Source organism: Camelina sativa, chromosome 9 (genome assembly GCF_030686135.1).
Source record: "Camelina sativa cultivar CO46 ecotype springtype chromosome 9, ASM3068613v1".
NCBI classification, from domain to species: Eukaryota; Viridiplantae; Streptophyta; class Magnoliopsida; order Brassicales; family Brassicaceae; genus Camelina; species Camelina sativa.
The window spans coordinates 37410027-37430292 of NC_141888.1; the positions used below are offsets into that span (position 1 = coordinate 37410027).

The following is a 20266-nucleotide window of genomic DNA, read 5'->3' on the forward strand; positions in this document are numbered from 1 at the left end:
TCATTATATCTGACCCATTTTGTTATTAAAGTTGTTTTGCAAAATTATTATGAATTAAAAAAAAAAAAAGTTGATATGAAAAAAACAGTGCATAGTCCCTACTAAATAAGCCCTGCATTTGTTCTGTCGTTAAATTTTGTGTCATGGATTATTATTAGTCTACTTAACTTACTTATACTGACGTAAATGATGACATATCCAAAAACTATATAGATGACTTACAACACAGAGGAATTGTACTATTCGACTGAACACCTTTCTCTAGATAAATTTGATTAATTACCACTATGATTAGAAGTGCCCACATATTAGATATTTTAGAAACTTTAAAATATACAATTTCAATATTAAAGCTCAAGTGAAATTACTATTTGGATCCGAATGTTTTCTTCACTTTATTTTTTATCCAATATCCATGTTTTACACAATAATTACACATGAATGACGCGATCCAACGACAACGGTAATTATACCAACTACTAAATTACTGTTTTCTTTTCTAATTTTAAATGTTTTGCTTTGCGAAAATATTATAAAGGCAAGTTGATTAGTGTGTTGTTGCTTGATTCACTTGGACAATTTAAAATGATTCTCTATCAACAGAATAAAACGTTGTAATCGTTATTTCGTAGTTATTTCGTAGATCTTCTTGGCGCAGCCTCCTCGTTTTATTCTCTACACTTCACTTTTAGAAGGCCAATATTCTCTCACCCTTTCTATATGTTTAATATAATTTGAAACAGTTTAAAGCGTTAATAACATTTTCTACGTACCTTCCATTGATCTTCAATCGATTTCTATTCATCAGTTATGAATTGAAAGTTCTTTTCCACAGCATCAGTTTTACATGCAGAAATGTCGTTTCTAATTTTCAACACATATCTATCATAAACAAAAAATTGAACATGATATTATGATAAGTATGTAACGATAAAATCCAAGCTAGCAAATTCCTTTATTACGTTTTCTTCTTACACCTTTAGAATTTTTTTTTTATATCTCATTTTAAGGCAACATTTTCTAAAGTAAACTTTTTTCACAAAATTACTTGTGCAAAATTTGACATAATCTGATTAATTATAGGATTAGTTAGTAGATTGATATTTGTCTCTTATATACTCCTTCTGTTTCACAAAGAATGTCATTTTAGAGGAAAATTTTTGTTACACAAAGAGTATCATTCTACATTTTCAATGTGCTTTATAATGCTGCATTTTCTTTTTTACCCCTAAACTCAAATCTCTTTTCATTAAATTAAACTATTAACTATTAATTAAATAGGGGCAAAAATGTATAATTCAAACTTTTCTTAATTTGTGTGAAATGTGTCAGAATGACACTCTTTGTGAAACAGAAGGAGTAATATTTAATGCATCATCGTAAAATACGATGTGGGGTTTTTAACAGTACCAACATGATATGGAAGTGTTGTGTTTTCTTTTCAGCGTCAAAATGATTACAGTTATTTTTGTTTGTTCGTCGAAAGTTTCATCGTATTTCTTGATGTGAAATTTCAAGCACCCAAGCTAGATGATGTGGAAGTGTTTTATCATCAAAATGATTATAATGATCAATGATTGTCAAATTGACACACGTGGTGAATACAAATGAAATGTCAAATACTGTATGTATAGTATAGCTTTGCCCCCCGAAAGGCATAGCTTGGGAGTTAGTATCGAATTCGAATCTTTTGACATTTATTTTTCTTAGGGAAACGAATAATTGAAAGAATATATCGAACAAAATCTGATATTATCGCTCAAATAATTAGATTGTGCGAACAACAAAATTGTCTGAGTTAAGTAAACGAAACGTGACTATAAAACAACCAGAGCTCAGACAGAGAAATAAACAAGGAAACAAAAAGTAAAAAAATATGCTCATTAAATGATTAATATATATCAGATGAGTGTGAAGTCCACTACCAGCAATGGGAAAAAATGATAGAAATAAAAATAGGATATTTATGTATAGATTTGGCATATAATTTTTTTTAGGTATACTAATAAATCTATGTTAACTCTTTGGCTTTGTTAATTTGGACACGTTTATGGATATTGTGGTCTATTTGATTGTCATTTGGAAGCTAAATTGGCGGCCGAGTCAGATTCCTCTCAGACCTTTTCACCAATATATGTTCTTTGATTATCACTCGAATCTTGAGAACTTTTGTTTTAATTGATTGTTTCAGACTGTCTAATTTTAACAGCCATCATGCTTTACTACGATCAATTATAATTTTTAGTACTTAGCGTTATGAGTTTCCGGTAGCATTTTGCTTAACTGTAGAGATAAATTTGCATTTCTAGTTTATTCTGTTATTGTAAACCCATTGCTAATCAGTATACTATTGGATCAAAATCTGTAATCAAATGAGTATGTGTTTTCGAAAATTCTAAAACGAAATGATATTTATATAACTTAATTCAGTACTAGAAGTCAAGAACAGTTCACTTTATCAACAAAAATAGTACTGTTTTATGACATCAGCTATTCATATTCATATATAGATTAAGTTATATTGCCCGAAAAAATGAAATTATTAATTAAATAAGCTAGTAACTGTCTTCTTTCATGGCCAGATATATTAGTGGAGGTCCAAGTCATCATGATGCCAACTCACACTAAACTTGTCATCAAACCATGTTTTAATTATACAGTATGTAATCTTATTTGCAATTAGCTCTAAAAAATAATAATAGTTTTTGACATCTACATATGATCTTTATTTACAAAACCATAGTAGAATTGTGTATTTTTTTTGTAGTAATTTCGTATAATAAGGTCTCTTGGAACTTACCCCGATCGGCAAAAACTACATACGTATTAAAAATATTCAACGCGTACAAATACACATGTACAACAAAGTAAATGTATACGTATATGACGTGGGCAAAAGCCCCCACTAAATACAGAAAACAGACCCCACAAAATGACTATAAATAAGTGCCTAAACCTCTCCCCAAAAAATGCAACAACAACACTTTTCATCTCTTTCCCAATACTACAAAAAAACCCAAAACAACAGCTTTTGTTTCTTTTGTTTTGCCTTTTCAGCTCTTCTTCTAAACTGTTAAAAAGATGTCTCTAGCTATAGCAGAGGTTTACACGGTGAGGAAGTTTCACAAAGAGAGTATGAAGAAACCGACTAAACCAGTGGGTGTTACCGTCGGCGAGGGAGACGAGAAGATCGTAGGGGGAGGAAGTTTCATGGAGGCGCTTGTGAAATCTGGTGGGAGTAGACGATTCGGACGGTTGTTTTTTGGAAAGCCCGGGATGAAGAAAAGCTCTGCTAAAGTTTCGGATCCCATGACGATTGAGTGATGATCATATAAAAAATATTAAGTTTTTCTATATTTTCCATATATATATATATATATATCTTTTTCTTTTTCTTTCATGGGTCATTTTTTCTGGCTTTTTCTAGTGTCTTCTCTTTTTCTTTATTGAGTGATTTTTATTAAATAGTACGACGTAAAACGTTGTACTTGTAGCGTCCAATGTAATGAACTTATTAAAATTATGAGAAATTATAAATACTACTATAACTTCTGGATAAATGCATTTCCTAAATATACCGTATATAGTTGATGATGTTTTATGCCAAACCAAACTAAAAAGTGAGTTGCACGATGATTTCATACAATCAGAAATTCCGATATTTGTATTTTATTTTGAACTACTGTAATATTACACAAACGCAAATCTATATATTAAAAAAATAAGCAAATGAAAATGAAAGAGCCAAAACATAAATTGGTTGGTTAACCGTTTTGAAACTTTTGACACTTTTGACATATATGGTCTAAGTTATAATAATTATCATTGACGGTCCAGGTACTTTCTCTTCTTGTATGCGACTAGAACTCGCATAGAAACATATCTTGACCATGGTTTTTTAGTACACATAGTTTACAAGCCATTAGATTATAAATTTGAGTTGTTAACGATATTTATCCAAAGAAAAACTATATACAAAGAGACAAAGACACAAGAAAAAGTATGAAAAAGATAGAGGAAAACACCTTTTAAAAGGAAAAGTAGTGGGGTTTAATAAGAAGATAAAGACAATTAGTGGATGTTCAAAAAAGTATATGAGTAGTGAAAAATTAAACCAAAATATCTTTGAGGGGTACTGAATGTTTAAGGACGATTTTTTCTTTCTTTCAGCCAATCAAGACTTTAATAGATTTTAAAATATATTACAAGTACGATCCAAACAGTTAGTTTAACTGGTTCTCGCGTTAGATTTCGTAGCATATACCAACGTGTTAAAGAAGTCAGGCAATATCAAGATTAGAAATTTCCAATTGTCCCTTCGTAGTTAAAGAAAAAAAAGAAAGAAAAAAAAAGGGAAAAAGGAAAAAGCAAACGACAACACAATTACCTTAAATAATCTCCCGTACCAAGTTGACATATGTTTTAATTTAGTTATTTTGTAATAAAGTTAGGTATTATTATCATCAAAGTAGTATATATATGTTTTCGTGTATTCTCTCACACAACATACTTTTTTAGTTTCTCCTAGTTTTAACAAATTCCTATAATAATTATGACTATATAGATGTAGGCAGTGAAATTGATAAACTTTATATTTCAGCCAAAATATGTAAAAATATGTTTACAACGAGAACATTTTGTTGTATTAGTAGATTACCATTAACAACAAAATACTAGAAATTAAATCGAAAGGGGGTGAATGAGCAATTTAAAGAGTTAAGAGACAAATAAAGAAAAAAGAAAAAAAAAAAGAGAGTTATAGGGTGAAAAAGTAAAAAAAAGGTAAAAGGAAAAGGGTTGAAAAAGTGTAAAACAGTAAGAAAAGAAGAGGAAGGTGTGATGATGATGTGCACGTAAAACTTGAATTCGTCAAAAAAAAAAAAAAAAAAAAAAAGTCGTTTCTCTTTCCTTCTTCATTGCTCTCTCTCTTCGTAAAGCTCTCCACAGCTTTACGCAATGACGCTATTCTTCAAATTCAATCCTCTTCCTCCTCCTTCGCTTCTCACATCTTCCCGCTTCATCCTCGTTTTTATACCAGACGCGACAGTTCTCCGGCGCCGGCGGATCCACTCCGGTTAGTTCGAACTTTTTTATGCTCTATGTCTCTTCGGTTTTTCAAAAATTCCTTGTTTAGCTATGTACCCGAACTCTGTGATTCAGACTTGGGATTAGAGAATATGTTGTGGAATTGACAGATTGATTGCGTTTAGATTTATCGCTGAACCCTTGGAATTTGGGGGAATTTGGTCTGCGTCGGTGAAGGATCGATGGAGAAATCTAACAAATGTGCTGTTTGCCTCCATTCGTTTCGTCCCTCGATCTGCGTAGCTTGTGTTAATCGCAGGTATGTTTGGAATCAATTTCTGATAACTTGATATGATCGTTGAACTAAGTAGGATTCTCCAATTCGAACAAGTTCCGATTTGATGGTTACTTGTGTATTTTTTTTTTGTTTGTTTGTTTGGCTCTTTGTGCAGTTTAAACGAATACAAACTTAAGTTGGACTCGTTAAAGAGCCGTCGGGAGGTTTCATACTTGAGATTAAGTGGCTTGCTTATCACAAAGGTTTAAATTCTGTGTTCATTGTTGAGTTTGAAGTCTTCTGATCTGATATTCATTACGCTTTTCTTGTATATAAAATGATGTCTGATACCCGTGTGTGCTTTTCACTGCTGACCAGGAGAAAGCAATTAGTCAACACTGTTGGATTGGGGTTCAGAATGAGAAGCTTGCTAGGTTGCGGGAGAAGCTCCAACTAGGAGTGGAGAAGTTGCAGCAAAGTCTGAATATACACTCTCTTTCTTAAGAAGACATTGCCTTCAAATTACCAAGTCTAAGTATACCTATTTCATGATGCAGGCAAAAACACATTACGGAGCCTGTCTCGCAATCTGAAAGAAAGATATGGCATTATTGAATCAACTAACGTTGCTGTAATGTGACACGTTTTTTCTTCTTTTTCCAATTCCTGCGTTTTCTCTTGAATAGGATTTGTTTGAAGCTGATTTCTCCATGGCTAATGTAAACAGTGTTATCTTTCTCTATCTCTCAATTTCTGCAGTTGGAGAAGAGCCGTGTTCGCCAATTGGAGAACCACTATTCGGATACTATTGGCAATCACTACTTGGTATATGTAAGATCTACATCTCATCATACTTTAATTCTGTGCTTGAACTAGTCCTTTTCTTGAACTCATATAGTCATCATTATCTGCGTCTCGATATTCATACATCCAGTCTCATATGTCTAATTATGAACACTAAGCCGGCATTTCTGATTTACAGATTGACCTTACTTCAGAACGCCTCTATAAACAGGCTTTGGTTATGAAACAGATATGCAAATTATTCCCTCTATCAAGGGTAAGGAGATCAAGTTTTTGGCTTTTGTCTAATATAGTTAATTAAATTACAGATTTCATAGACCATATCTCTTCTTTTACCAAGAAGAAGTTGGTAGAACATGTCTTGTTTCTTCCCGAGGAAATCTTGGACTCTCTTTAGGCTGTTGTGTTATCGAATACATATTCTAGGATGCTTTTACTGAATCTTACTCTTTTCAGGTGAAACTAGAGAGGCAGAACAAAGATGGGTATTTTGGACAGTATGATCAAATCTGCAATGCTCTCTTACCACAAGGTCTCAACCCACTCTCTGTTCCGCCAAAAGAGCTCGCAGCCTCTTTAGGGTAATATGCTCTCGTCTTTAAATAGTCATTTTGTGGCACATGAACAGTTAAGATATATTGAGATCCGAGCCCCAAGTGAATATTATACTCTTGCAGACCATTGTATTCATAATTATTTTTGATATTTGATTTGGTAGCTTGATGATTTAACATTCCATGGTTGGTGGTTGGATCAGGTACATGGTTCAGCTTCTAAATCTTGTTGTCCATAAGCTCTCTGCGCCTGCACTCCATAACTTGGGTTTCGGGGTATATGTCTCCTTCACTCAGTTTTATGCTATACATTTGCCTCAGTCTTTGAAGATAACACTCACTGCATAAATTTTTGCCTAGGAAATAAATATGGGAGATAATTCGTGGATATTGACATTATATTACTATTCATCTTGAAATTGATTCACCAAGTATGATTAAAATCGGGCATTACTGTATAACCAGGGTTCTTGTTCACGAATATGGCAACGAGATTCTTATTGGAACTCTCATCCGTCTTCTCCAAGGTAAATTATATAGGGATTGTTTTGTGTCTCCATGAGATTCAGAGAATTAAGCGATCTCATTTTTTTATTGGCAGCGATGAGTATCCCCTTTTTGTACCATCCCATGATTACTACTCATTCGAAGGAAAAGGTTCGTGGACGGGTAGAGATACAAATTTTGGTGTCACTTCATTGAAATCAGATGGAAGTGTAGAAGACGATTATCATGACCTTGACCTTGACGTTGCCAGTCTTTCCTCTGGCTCTCCTCATTCTGTTGAAACATTCAGAAATCTCCAGAGAGGAATTGCACATCTTAAGCAAAGTGTGGCTCACTTAAATGTGTATGGATACAGTTCCCTGTCTCTCGAAGTTCCTTCTGGAGCCTCGACTTTTGAAACATTTGCAAAGTTGCTGGCCACGTTATCTTCTCTCAAGGAAGTTCAGTCTGCTCTTTCCCTTGGTTTGTCAAGGTAAAGCTTAAAATGTTCACCTTATAATCAAACAATTGTTTCATTATGACTGTATGAAGTTTTGACTTTTGAGACACAGAGGGAAAAACAGTTAGGTTATCTGTTTCGTATAGCTTTGTATCCAAAGCACGACATACTTAAGATCTCTGTCGTTTACAGTTCCAACAAGCAAAGACAGGAGCCGAACAAATCCGTGTGGAATTTGAACTCGTCAAGTTCCAGCACCTTGCTGGACAGCTCTCATACTCAGCCAACATCGGTATGACTTTTGGTTCTCGAATTCTCATTTAGAGTTATGGATTCGTCTCGCGGACTAAAACCCTAGCTAGTTATGTGTGTGATATGTGATATTCTGATCTTTCATATCTGTCTTGTAGTGGAACAGTAGTTATTACAACGTTCCAAATCGAGATCCAAGCTACATGGTGGAGTTTCCTGATGTGAAGAAGGATAAAAACTCTACTGATGGATGGAATTTGGTTGAGCATCCTCATTCTTCACATCAACCCTATCATCCCAATAATAAGTAGTGATCATCTCAAGGTAAACAAGATCTACTTCTTCTTTTTTAATCCATATTGTTACATTTATTTTAATACTCGAGATTCACAAAGAAATGTTCATACCCAAAACATTCTCTATTACAGGCATACATACCTTGGGAACTAAAACTAAGGATGCTTATAAATTTTAATCTTGATAACTTGTGGTGTAATTATGAAACACATATACAACAATTACGTAAATTAGCAATGACTTCATTCTTTTATATTTTTGTATGAGAGCTAAGTCAGTGGAGTAAAATATGGTGAAAGAGTCACTGATCCCAATGGAGTTTGATAATACTACCAACGATAAAGGTCATGTGCACTTGTGACGTGAGAAGAATATCCTCCACCTTGTTTGGGCTTTAAAAGGAAAGGACACCGCAATAACATTTATATATACAATAAAGAAAACAAAGTTACTCCTTTTTTATAGTCATCCAACAAAAACAAAAATCAGCTCCTTTTACATACATACCACACAATGAATTGGGAACAAAAGCAATGATAATATAAACCCATCACCCTCCTTTGCTTTTGAAGTTATTCATAATTGGCAAAAACGAAAATTTGTATATAAACGTTTTTATTTTTGTAAGTACTTTTGTACGTGGTATTTTCTCCTAACTTTTTTATGAAACAAACATATATGTGTAAATTTTCTTAAAAATATATTTAAAATTGAAAATTGATGAAATATTAGTGTTAAAAAACTTGGAATATCATTTACGTTTTGTGTTAATTTTAAGATTAGTAGTACAAGTTTACTAATCACGTGGTTGTACTTAAGAGTACTGTATAATTTAACCAACATAAATAGAATCTACTTTCGTTTTTTCTTCTTTTGGGAATGCGAAATAATAATGTAAGAGAATCAGTCTCAGTTCAGTTCAAAGTTCGAATCTTTGAATGACATGCGGTTTATATAAAAGGAACTAGTATATAAACTATTTATGCCTCCTTTAATATTATTTTTTCTTATATTCCCTCTTTCGTTTTATAATATATTGAGAATATTTACTATGTAGTATTCTTCATGAAGCAATATTACAAATATTCGAATTCTATATTTGTTTCCTCTTTTTTGAACGTCTGATGAATGATGATCATTCGTGCACAAGAAGAATCTCAATGCATGATAGCTTCGTCTTTTTTGATTTGCTCAGTATACGATATTTCTTTGATTTTTCTTCCTATGCGTATACGATACCTCGGTTATTTTCAGGTTTATTTTTTAACTATTACTACTATATGCAATTCTAACATATATATATAATTCATCTTCCTATTTAAAAATCTCAGTCTATACGGTTTATATTATAGTTTCTTCGGACCATAAATCATATTCGTGTAGTGGCTCTAGTCATTGGTTTAAGCCATCGAGAATGGGATTCCAAGTTTATATTCTGAAAAATAAGTACGGTTTATAGTTTCTTAAAGTACTTATTTTCAAAGAAAGTGAATAATTACTCCGAAACAGAAACTATTTTCTTGTGCAATACATATCAAACTTGAAAGATAGATTTTTTTTTTTCAGGTGTACTTGCGAAGAATGTAAGAAATAAGGGAGGGAAAAAAAAGGTACAAAGAAAGATAACGAGAAAAGCAATAAATAACTTTTGCAGTCATAACGAAAAAAAGAAAAGGAGAAATGAGATAAGGAAAATAGTGGAAGATCGGTGTCTTCGTCATGAATTAAAGTAGAAATGTGTGTACGTAACTTTTCTGATCATACTATCTTTTTCTTCCTCAACTATAACACGTAACAATGATATTAATCTAATAATGCATGCATATAGGTACATCATACATAGTCTATATGACTAATGGATATTTTCTCGAGAATTTATAAATGATTTTTTATCTGAGGTACACTGAATTACTAAGAAAATTACATGGTTGTAAATTCTAATACTCTGTTATCTAATCTATAGTTTCTAGGGTTAATTAGGAGAATACCACAATTTTAAAAGTTATTTAAGAGAATATCACAACAACATTTTTTCATTGGAAAATACCATAGAGCCCACGTTTTTTTTGGAGTGAAAAGACTTAATCACCCTTTTCTGTTTTAGTGTTAGATAGAAAGAGTAAAATATTTGGTGTGATTTTTTAAAATAGCATGAAATATTTATATTTTACATGTTATATTGAACTAAATAACGTTTAATTGTAAACCCAAACCGACAAATAATCTCGTTTTAATTGTAAAATCTAAATCATAACCATCTAATTTCGTTTTAATTGTAAAATCTAAACCCTAACCATCTCATTTGTGAATCCAAACCGACATATAATTTCGTTTTAATTGTAAAATCTAAACCCTAACCATCTTATTTGTGAACCCAAACCGACATATAATTTTGTTTTAATTGTAAAATCTAAATCCTAACCATCTTATTTGTGAACCCAAACCGACATATAATTTTGTTTTAATTGTAAAATCTAAACCCTAACCATCTTATTTGTGAACCCAAACCGACATATAATTTCGTTCTAATTGTAAAATCTAAACCCTAACCATCTTATTTGTGAACCCAAACCGACATATAATTTCGTTCTAATTGTAAAATATAAACTCTAACCATTTCATTTGTGGACCCAAACCGACATATAATTTCGTTCTAATTGTAAAATCTAAACACTAATCATCTTATTTATGAACCCAAACCGACATATAATTTCGTTCTAATTGTAAAATTTAAATCCTAACTATTTCATTTGTGAACCCAAATCGATATATAATTTCGTTCACAAAACAAAAATTACATGATATTTAAACAAATAACATGTAATATATGTAATGGGTATAAAAGTAATTGTATACGAGAAGAGAGAATGCACTGTGGGTCCTATGGTAGTTTCTTAAATACTTTTGAAAATTGTGGTATGTAGTGCATATTAACACCAGTTTTCTAGAAGCCTCTTGTTCATATCTCTCATCAAAAGGGGCCTAGTTTCTATACATCTAGAGTAGATATCTAGGTTTTTGACCAGGCCTAAGTTATAAGTAAGTTTAGAAAACTTCGATGTACCAATAAATCAAGCCACAATGTATATGATCTTTCGCGATGCGAATTGCTATTCTGACATGATCATATACAATATTTGTTTTTCCTTTGGTTTTATATATTTGCGTATCACCGCACCGATCTATATATCATATTATATATAGAATTTTAGATTGGAAAAAAATATAGAAGGGCTCTTTAATAAAGTAAAACCAAGACAGGAAATAAAGCTAGATTAATAAAAAAAAATATATAAACAAACATGCTTGTCTTTGTCGAACACACAGATTTTATTACACAAGTGGTTCCAAACTAATTAAGATCCATGATTAAAAAAATAAATGAGAGATTTTAAACAATGTTATCTTTTGCGTTTGGTAGGCCATTAAAGCTCCAATTATTTGTCACTAAGTCAGGGAAGGAGACTAAGCATAAAGACGCCACTGCATAACCCCCTTATGGTCCCCCCAAAATAAACCTAAAGTTGTATATATATAAAACATAACATTAATAAAATAAAATTAGAAGAAAGAAAGAAAATCATACATCTTTGTACCACCTATATGAGCCTAACTTAATAGGGGAAAAAGACATTGATTCTTTTACAGACCCATCAGCATGCGTACACATACAAAAGATTTGAGAATGGGGTTTCAAATCAATGGATTGGTCATGATGTCGATAATTTGGGATATATATAGTCATAGCTAGCCAGAACTTGGGACAAACGAACAGTTACAATGAATATATTACGTAAAAAGAAAGAACTTATAATTTAACTGGTGTTGCTGCAATGAAAAGCACTAAATCTTTGATCAACCCAATAAATAAAAAGTTTCCCACGATACGATACCAAAAATTTTAAAACTGGAAGAAAAAAGCATATTTGGTCTCTCAAAACTATTTATTATTTGATCCCTAAAACATAAGACTCTTTCCAATTCTGGAATACAAAAAAAGGATATGCAAATAAACTCACCACCAGAACCTTGGGACGTGTCGACGTCGGAAGGTATCTCTCTAGTCTCTCTACTCAGCTCCTCTTGCTTAATGACATCATGTTGTGCGTACCTCAGAAATACAAGCGCACGATATGGCTTTGCCAAAGAACTCTCATCTTTTCTATCGTTTTGTCGTTAAACCTTTCGTTGCTTTAATTTTAAAAATTGATTATTTCTTTAAGTTTGATTATTATTCTAATGGTGATGATGCCGTGATGGACACAAATAAAGAAAAGAGAGTAAAGGCAAGAAAAACAAAAAAAAGAAACAAGAAACAAGAAAAAATCTTTTTTTTTTCTTTCCTCTCTTTACATGATGGGAACTCTTGACCTTTAAGTTTATTTTTTTTTTGACAGTAAGTGTCCAAAGGAACTCGAAACACTTCTTCTTCCATTTGATATCATCTTTTTTTCTTTTTTTTCTTGTGTGGTCTCTGAATGAAAAATATCTCTGTTTGATCAAAGAGCTTAACAAGAAATGTGTTTCAAACTGATTTTTAACTCTTCATCTCTCAACTTCTTCATGAATCTCTTTGCTTATCCATCAAGGTTTGTGAATTTTTCCTCTTTTATAAATATTCTTGTTTTCCCTCCTTCTCTGTTTTTTTTTTTGGATCTTGAAGAAATTTGATTTTCTCGTGTCTCTATTTGAAATGATGAAGAATTTATTCTGTTTATGGTTTGTATCAGTGAGAGTAAATGTAATTTTTAAGAGCAAGCTAATACTGGATCTGTTATTGAAGGTAAGTCAAATTAGAGAAAACATCTCTTTATTTCTTTATTTCTCTTTTGATCACTTCTTTGTGGAGTTTTTGAGAGATTTGTAAATGAATAATACTTTATGTAGAGAATAAAGAGATGATGAGTTCTTCTTCTCCAACTCAACTTGCATCTTTTAGAGACATGGGAATCTATGAACCATTTCAACAAATTGTCGGTTGGGGAAATGTTTACAAATCCGATATCAATGATCATAGTCCCAATACTGCTACTTCCTCCATCATTCAAGTGGATGCTAGAGTTGATGATCACACCAACATCAAGGTTTTAGAATTTTCTCTCTGAACTTTTTTTCTTTTCTTTTATTGCTTTGTTTTGTTACTTGTGTTTTTTTTGCTAATGGTTTTAATATTACTTGCAGACGAATTACGCTTCTTCATCGCATAACCAGATTGAAGCAGAACCATCTAGTAATGATAATCAAGATGATGATGGCAGGATTCATGATAAGGTTTATAACAAACAATGCTTTACTCATTCTATAAGTTCCAAAAAAAAAGAAAGTACATAAAGATAGCTTTTGTGATATTGATTGATATTCTCATTTCTCTTAGATGAAACGGCGTCTAGCCCAAAACAGAGAAGCTGCTCGCAAAAGTCGTTTGAGAAAGAAGGTAAAAAAAGCAAGTCATCACTTTTTATTGAATCTCATATAGTTTATGTTATGTTAGTTTACTACTAATTCTGTTTTGTTTCTCTTTAGGCTTATGTTCAACAGTTAGAAGAAAGCCGGTTAAAACTATCGCAACTAGAGCAAGAACTTGAAAAAGTTAAGCAACAGGTGAGCCTTAAGTGTAAAGATTTGTTCAAAAGTGTTCTGTTTTGAGTTTCTTCTATCTTTCATTATTGACTTACATACTATATGTTTCTTTTTTTTTTAATAAAAAAGGGACTATGCGTACGGAACTCATCAAATTCAAGCTATTTAGGAGCAGCAGGGAGTATAAACACAGGGATAGCTTCATTTGAGATGGAATATTCACACTGGCTTGAAGAACAAAGCAGGAGAGTTAGCGAAATGAGAATAGCGCTACAATCTCATATAAGCGACATAGAACTCAGGATGCTAGTTGAGAGTTGCTTGAACCATTACGCCAATCTTTTTCGAATGAAGTCTAATGCAGCTAAAGCCGATGTTTTCTACTTGATATCTGGCATGTGGCGAACTTCCACAGAAAGATTCTTCCAATGGATTGGTGGCTTTCGTCCATCCGAGCTTTTAAACGTAAAATTTTTTTATCACAATATATCCTCCTAATAACATTAAACACTGGTTTACATTTTCAAATTGTAATATGTGTTTTTTGGTAGGTTGTGATGCCTTATCTTCAACCATTAACTGATCAACAAATCTTGGAAGTGAGAAACCTTCAGCAATCATCACAACAAGCAGAGGATGCTCTCTCTCAAGGCATCGATAAACTTCAACAGAGTTTAGCTGAAAGCATTGTGGTTGATGCGGTTATCGAGTCCCCTGATTACACTGCTCACATGGCTGCAGCTATAGAGAATCTTCAAGCATTAGAGGGTTTTGTGACTCAAGTAAGTTAAACATTATTAACTCAAACAAAGTAGAGAAATTTTTTTGTTTTTCTATTTAAAAATTTCAAGAATCTACAACAGGCAGATCATCTAAGGCAGCAAACATTGCAACAAATGGCAAAGATCTTGACGACAAGACAATCAGCTAGAGGTTTACTTGCTTTGGGAGAGTATCTTCATAGGCTTCGTGCTCTTAGTTCTCTTTGGGCAGCTCGTCCACGAGAACCAACTTAAAAGAATCAAAACAAGCTTTATCTATCACAAAGCTTGGGAATGAATGTTTTAAAAAAGGATATATGCCTATGTGTTAAGTAGAGTGATTCTCTTTGATTAGAAGAACTTTATGGTTCCTTTTTTTTTTTGGCTTTTATGAAGTATCTCTCCAGAGAAGTTGTAAATTTGGTTGGAAACTTTGTAATATATTTTTAGATTTGTACACAACAAATAAGTCTTCTTCTTGTTTTTATATATATATATATATGGTAATTTGAGCAATATGATAGTATGTGTACTGAATGTAGAATTTCAAGTATTGTTAAGGGACCAAATGTGAAACTTCAATAAAATTTAAGGGTATTATTGTAATTATTTCATCGTTGCGCTTCAGTCGTCCACAAAAAAGTTTCCCGGAAATTGATTTTTCTTTTCCGAGAAAGTTCGTTCGGTTGGAAGTTTTCATTTTCGTGAGTTAACCTCCAAAAAAATACTACGTTTTTGTTCATGTTAAGAGAGGGAGAATTCGAATTATATGAATTTTGATTTCTGGGTTTACGAAAATTGATCGGGTTTCTGGGTTTGGGGGAATTTGGAAGTTATGAGCAACCTGAGAGCTATTTGTAGACCACACACAGTGTTCTCTTCGATCGTGTGTTGCAACAGACACCAAATTCGATCACTTTATAGGGTTTCGATTAATAAAAACCTCGGCTTTAGAACTCGTGTATCGAATTCGTCTTGGTTTAGGTCTTCTAAAGATTCGAATCATCATCTTTGGTTTCGATTGAATCAGAGGAAGACTCTCGTTAGGGCTTCGAATTGGAGCCAAGAGCAGTCTCCGTACGATACTCTCGGTAAATACAATTTACGATTCTTGTACCAATTTGGGAATTGCTTCTGTAACTACTCAGTTCTTTATACTGAGATCTTTGGGAATTGCTCTGTTTACTGTTTTTGATTGTGGGTTTGGTTTGGTTTGGTTTTGGATACAGAGTTGGATAGAGATGCAGAGGAAGAGCAGATTAAGGTGGCATACAGAAGATTAGCCAAATTTTATCATCCCGATGGTACCTTTTCTTGATCTTTAGTTAGAGCTATTTGTGATTGTTTACTATTCCTTATTGAACTGGGATTCAGATGTTGGGATCTTATGTGTGTTGTGAGGTTTATAGCAACGTAAGAGCTGGCCAAAAACTTCTGTTTATCAGTACATGTAGCCACAACATTTAGTTATATACAACTCACTCTATTGTGTCAAGAAACTTTGTTTGTATAAGGAGTTACTTTGTCTCATGAACTTGTAGCTCTATTTTTGATTCTGTTTATTGCAATTTTGTGGCTTTTTATTCTGTAGTTTATGATGGAAAAGGGACTCTTGAAGAAGGAGAGACAGCAGAAGCAAGATTTATCAAGATTCAGGCTGCATATGAGCTGCTCATGGACTCGGACAAGAAAAGACAATATGATATGGATAACCGAGTGAATCCAATGAAGGTATTAATCACAAACTTGGGAATTTTTCTTTTTATCTCTGGAAGTTTTGAGGATGAGGTGTTGGGGGTTTTGTGTAGGCATCTCAAGCTTGGATGGAATGGTTGATAAAAAAGCGTAAAGCATTTGATCAGAGAGGTGACATGGCGGTTGCAGCTTGGGCTGAGCAACAACAGCTTGAGATAAATCTACGTGCTCGTCGTCTTTCTCGTTCTAAAGTAAGAAATAAGAAAGTCTTTATGAGCTTGTTCTTCTTCCACAAAAGTAGTAAATTTTCATTTGCTCTGTGTTGAATCTGTAAACTTGTGTTAAGGTGGATCCGGAAGAAGAGAGGAAGATATTGGAGAAGGAGAAGAAAGCATCGAGAGAGTTATTCAACAGCACTTTAAAACGACACACGTTGGTGTTGAAGAAAAGAGATATGATGCGAAAGAAAGCAGAGGAAGATAAGAAATTGCTCATCACTCAGCTATTAGCCGCAGAAGGTCTCGAGCTCGAAGAAGAAGAAGAAGAGGAAGAATCAGCCAAGTAAAGTAAGATCCCCAAACATTTTGGAAGCTTCATCTTCGATTTCTCTACTTCCAAGTAAATTAAGCACTTTCTCTTTCTCTTGTAGTAAAACATAAATGTAGATATCATATTAAATTACAAGATTTTCACTATACGGTTCACCATCAAGTTTCTTGATTAGGAAGTAAGTACCAATCAGTATATATATACATCATGAGAAACAGAACAGATCTAGTAGTACCAATCGCAATGACGAAGAGGTCCAAGACCAAACCAACACTGACCAATGAACATAGAAGATACCCACATCTATAATTTAATTATCTGTCATAAACCTTAATTTGGGCAAATAACATTCCCTTTCAGTTTCGGAGATTACAAGAACATGGTAGAAGGAAACCCGCCAAAACTAAACGGAACGCTAATTCAGAAATTTATATGAAAAAAAAATTGTGAAGTCAAGTTATGTTGAAGTTCTCAGCCTTCAAACATAACTTGACTTCCAAGTGATGATCATTCATCACCATCCTTGACATCTGACTCACGATTTATCATCATGATCAAGAGAGACTAGCTGGAGAATGAGACGACCATTGGATCTGTGAGCTCGAATATACTCGTGACCACGCATTTTCTCTTCCTTAAGTAAAAGCCGACCATCACTCGTGTACTCTCGCTTCAGCACCGACGGAACGTTCGACGGCAATATCGGAGACGGGCGTATCTCAGGCGTCACCACCTTTTTCTCCTCTCTTCTCTCACAGGGAAACTGGACATCATCTGTCTTGTCAGAGAAAGCGTCAAAGCAGCTCATTGTCCCAATGTAGTTACTGTCGTCGGAAACAGAGGACGTCACGAGGGTCGCAGTGTCTTGGTAGCAAGTATTGAGAGCCATTAAGATGGAGTTTTTAAAAGGCTCTTTCTCTATCTCTCGCTCTTTCTATGGACCGAAGCAAGTGAGTGTTGGGTTAAATAGAAGTTAGAACCATTCATTTTTAACTTGCATTTTGGAAGTTTTCTCTATAAGAAACTAAACAATGTATACTAAGAAATAAATACATGTATTGACTATTGACCAAAGAAAAAGAAAGAATAACATGTGTCGTTCCTTTGATTTTATGGATAAAATGAACAAATAAGAATTACTATGTGTTAACAAAATGAATACTATACACTGTATACAGCTAGCTTGTCATCAACAGCTGAACAAAATACACGGGATCATTTTCTCCATTTCGGTCATATATGTGTTTATCCTAAATTTTATGGTATTGATTATGATGTGTGTTTATCCTAACATGCCACTATTACTATGGTATGTGCGGTTTATCCTAACATGTCAAAAACAGTGTAGCCATAAGATAATTAAGGAAATATGGGTACATCAATATATAAAGTTTACAGGTTTTTGTTTAACTAGGGGAAAGAGTTTATAAGTTTTCTACTACCGTAATACGAATAAAAAGATTAGACCAAAAAGAGAATGTTTTGTATTAGGTTCGGTTCTATAATCCGAAGCAGATTGTTTCCGGTAATGATGTTTTGGGTATTGACTAGTAGTAATTGTTTTCTCAAGATGAGAAAATGCGAATCACTTTTGTAACGTTTGCATGGAGCTTAATATAATAAAATTTGACGAAAAAGAAACACAATGTCTATAGCTCATAAAAACTTTGAGAGGCTCTCAAATACAAAACTGGATTAAAAAGTCTGGGAGATGGAAAATTGAATCACTGATCACCAGGAATTGACTTGATAATGTCAGAATCACCTGAAACCAAGTCCAAAAGATGAAATCATTAGAAAACAGATGGATGAAGAACCAGTAATAAAATACATAAAGCAAGTTAGTTATTATTACCAGGATCAACGATGCTCAGACAAGAAACACGGAAGTACTTTCCACAAGCTGTACCCAATTCAACGTTGTCTGAAAACACACATCAAGATGAAGACAAGAAAAATACAGTCAAGCTTTATAATAATAGTGTTTCTTGACACAAGACATAATCATTGGTCAAAAGAGCTACTAGATACTAAAAGGATTAACATGTTTGTGACCAACAACAATAGAGTCAATTTGGTATCAAGTAAACATATGTGAGACATCAATAGCAAATTCAAGCTTACAATGATCAAACAAAAGATCAACACTTTAACGTCAATAAGCATTATAGTTTTCATTGTATCATACATAATCACCTTAATGGTCCACACTTGTAATCTACTTAGGATTGATTATACATTTCTCAGTTACCAACCCTAATGGGAACAAAAGTATCTATAAATCAAACAAGAGCTAAAGAAGAAAGAAACATACTTCCATTGTAGTGGTGGACACCAACTTTGGCGAGCATAGCGTAGTACTCAATCTCTGATCTTCTCAAAGGTGGGCAATTTGCGGAGATTAGAATCAGTTTCCCTGTGAGAACATAAACAAAAAACCAGAAATAAACAACAAACATCTTAAAAAAAATAAAGAGTTAATAACATTTTTTAGGGTATGCACACCAAGTGTTCGACGAAATTACACACACACCTTTGGAGCCACGGAGGGATTTCAGAACAGACTTGTAACCAAGAGTGTATTTACCACTCTTCATCACAAGGGCCAACCTACTGTTGATACCCTCATGAGACTTCTTCTGCAATTAAAAAAAAAAAAAAAAAAAGCAATTTAGTCATCGTTGGACACACTGAGATCGAAAACGATACCTAGATGAGGAGAAAAGGATAAAAAAACTTTGAAGAGAGGACGAACCGTTTTCTTGGCAATCACCATTTTCGCCGGCGATGAATCAAAAATGTTTTTGGACCTGTGCGGTGGAGGAGAAGCCGAGAGGAGGAGGAGGAGGAGCACGCTGACCAAACTCGAATAAGCGCCGCTTCGCCTCGTTTTATATTCTGTGTCAATGTTCTCTTCTAGGGTTTTGCTCTTCTCTCAGTTTTTTTATGAAATTGCGATTATACCCTTAATGTTTCTAAACTTTTTGTAATTCGCTGTTAAATTTATTAACTACTCGATTTTGTCCTTTTAGTGAAGTTATATGCCAACAGAGCGACTTAATTAGCATATAAACCAGTTGTACATGTTTTGGTCTTATAGAAGTTTTAATTTCACGCAGAAATAAATAGTATAAGGTAAACATAGCATTTGTTTTTATTTTATTTATGCAATACACATATAGGATTTTTTTTTTTTTTTTGGACAAAACATAGGATTTGTTTATGTTTCAAGTTTCAACATTTTTTGTTTGCCGGTGCAGGACAATTCGAATTCCTTTTTTCTTTCTTTCTATCGATTCAATGTATGAGTTAAATTCTATATATAAATGGGATGAACTGATTAATCTCTCTCAGTTCAGAGTATACTGCGAAACATGACATTGTTTTGGTACTTTGCCATCTTCCGTAAAAATCAGAATATGATGTCTTTCCTCCCTTTAGGCCTTAGATTGTATAATTTTTTAACTTGTGGTTCATCAAACATGGTCTTATATTCGGAATTAACCGTGTGGTTATACTATACGTC

The 20266-nt window shown here is 33.3% G+C and overlaps 6 protein-coding genes, 1 long non-coding RNA gene and 1 pseudogene across 15 annotated transcripts; 5 read left to right on the top strand and 3 right to left on the bottom strand.

Moving 5' to 3' along the window:
* The first annotated feature begins 2977 nt into the window (after positions 1–2977).
* LOC104713463 (uncharacterized) lies at positions 2978–3560 on the top strand. The gene has a single exon (XM_010430572.3). The coding sequence runs from the start codon at positions 3082–3084 to the stop codon at positions 3322–3324; it is 243 nt and encodes an 80-aa protein (XP_010428874.1). The 5' UTR covers positions 2978–3081; the 3' UTR covers positions 3325–3560.
* Positions 3561–4847: 1287 nt separating this feature from the next.
* Positions 4848–8616, top strand: LOC104713464 (uncharacterized). Of its 7 annotated transcripts, none has more exons than XM_010430574.3 (14): positions 4848–5074; positions 5211–5344; positions 5478–5565; positions 5681–5780; positions 5860–5933; positions 6062–6133; positions 6285–6362; positions 6563–6687; positions 6864–6936; positions 7126–7187; positions 7262–7639; positions 7799–7898; positions 8017–8182; positions 8430–8616. In XM_010430574.3, the coding sequence occupies exons 2-13, from the start codon at positions 5268–5270 to the stop codon at positions 8167–8169; spliced, it is 1380 nt and encodes a 459-aa protein (XP_010428876.1). In that variant the 5' UTR covers positions 4848–5074; positions 5211–5267; the 3' UTR covers positions 8170–8182; positions 8430–8616. The 7 variants fall into 7 exon arrangements, with proteins under 7 accessions (XP_010428876.1, XP_010428875.1, XP_087323790.1 ...); XM_010430573.2 differs by lacking the exon at positions 8430–8616 and adding an exon at positions 8287–8408; XM_019229758.2 differs by lacking the exon at positions 8430–8616 and adding an exon at positions 8287–8408 and having other exon boundaries at positions 4852–5074; positions 6062–6127.
* Positions 8617–9034: 418 nt separating this feature from the next.
* On the top strand, positions 9035–9829 carry LOC109126493 (uncharacterized; annotated as a pseudogene). The gene has a single exon (XR_015566285.1). The product of XR_015566285.1 is annotated as an uncharacterized LOC109126493 (transcript).
* Positions 9830–11409: 1580 nt separating this feature from the next.
* LOC147939234 (uncharacterized) lies at positions 11410–12345 on the bottom strand. The gene is made up of 2 exons (XR_015565097.1): positions 12175–12345; positions 11410–11673 (listed from the first exon to the last, which is right to left on the bottom strand). It is a non-coding gene; the product is annotated as an uncharacterized LOC147939234 (long non-coding RNA).
* LOC104713465 (transcription factor TGA7) lies at positions 12328–14962 on the top strand. Its single transcript, XM_010430577.3, has 9 exons — positions 12328–12744; positions 12886–12938; positions 13043–13239; positions 13337–13426; positions 13530–13589; positions 13679–13756; positions 13865–14200; positions 14287–14517; positions 14599–14962. The coding sequence occupies exons 3-9, from the start codon at positions 13054–13056 to the stop codon at positions 14749–14751; spliced, it is 1134 nt and encodes a 377-aa protein (XP_010428879.1). The 5' UTR covers positions 12328–12744; positions 12886–12938; positions 13043–13053; the 3' UTR covers positions 14752–14962.
* A 37-nt stretch (positions 14963–14999) lies between these two features.
* Positions 15000–16886, top strand: LOC104713466 (uncharacterized). The gene is made up of 5 exons (XM_010430578.2): positions 15000–15587; positions 15726–15800; positions 16088–16227; positions 16305–16442; positions 16538–16886. The coding sequence occupies exons 1-5, from the start codon at positions 15332–15334 to the stop codon at positions 16754–16756; spliced, it is 828 nt and encodes a 275-aa protein (XP_010428880.1). The 5' UTR covers positions 15000–15331; the 3' UTR covers positions 16757–16886.
* Positions 16887–17275: 389 nt separating this feature from the next.
* Positions 17276–17629, bottom strand: LOC104713467 (uncharacterized). The gene has a single exon (XM_010430579.2). It carries the CDS (start codon positions 17627–17629, stop codon positions 17276–17278), a length of 354 nt encoding a protein of 117 aa, XP_010428881.1.
* A 700-nt stretch (positions 17630–18329) lies between these two features.
* On the bottom strand, positions 18330–19671 carry LOC104713468 (large ribosomal subunit protein eL30y). Of its 2 annotated transcripts, none has more exons than XM_010430580.3 (5): positions 19496–19671; positions 19274–19379; positions 19055–19156; positions 18596–18664; positions 18330–18505 (listed from the first exon to the last, which is right to left on the bottom strand). In XM_010430580.3, the coding sequence occupies exons 1-5, from the start codon at positions 19514–19516 to the stop codon at positions 18465–18467; spliced, it is 339 nt and encodes a 112-aa protein (XP_010428882.1). In that variant the 5' UTR covers positions 19517–19671; the 3' UTR covers positions 18330–18464. The 2 variants fall into 2 exon arrangements, with proteins under 2 accessions (XP_010428882.1, XP_019085328.1); XM_019229783.2 differs by having other exon boundaries at positions 19055–19165.
* Positions 19672–20266: the final 595 nt, after the last annotated feature.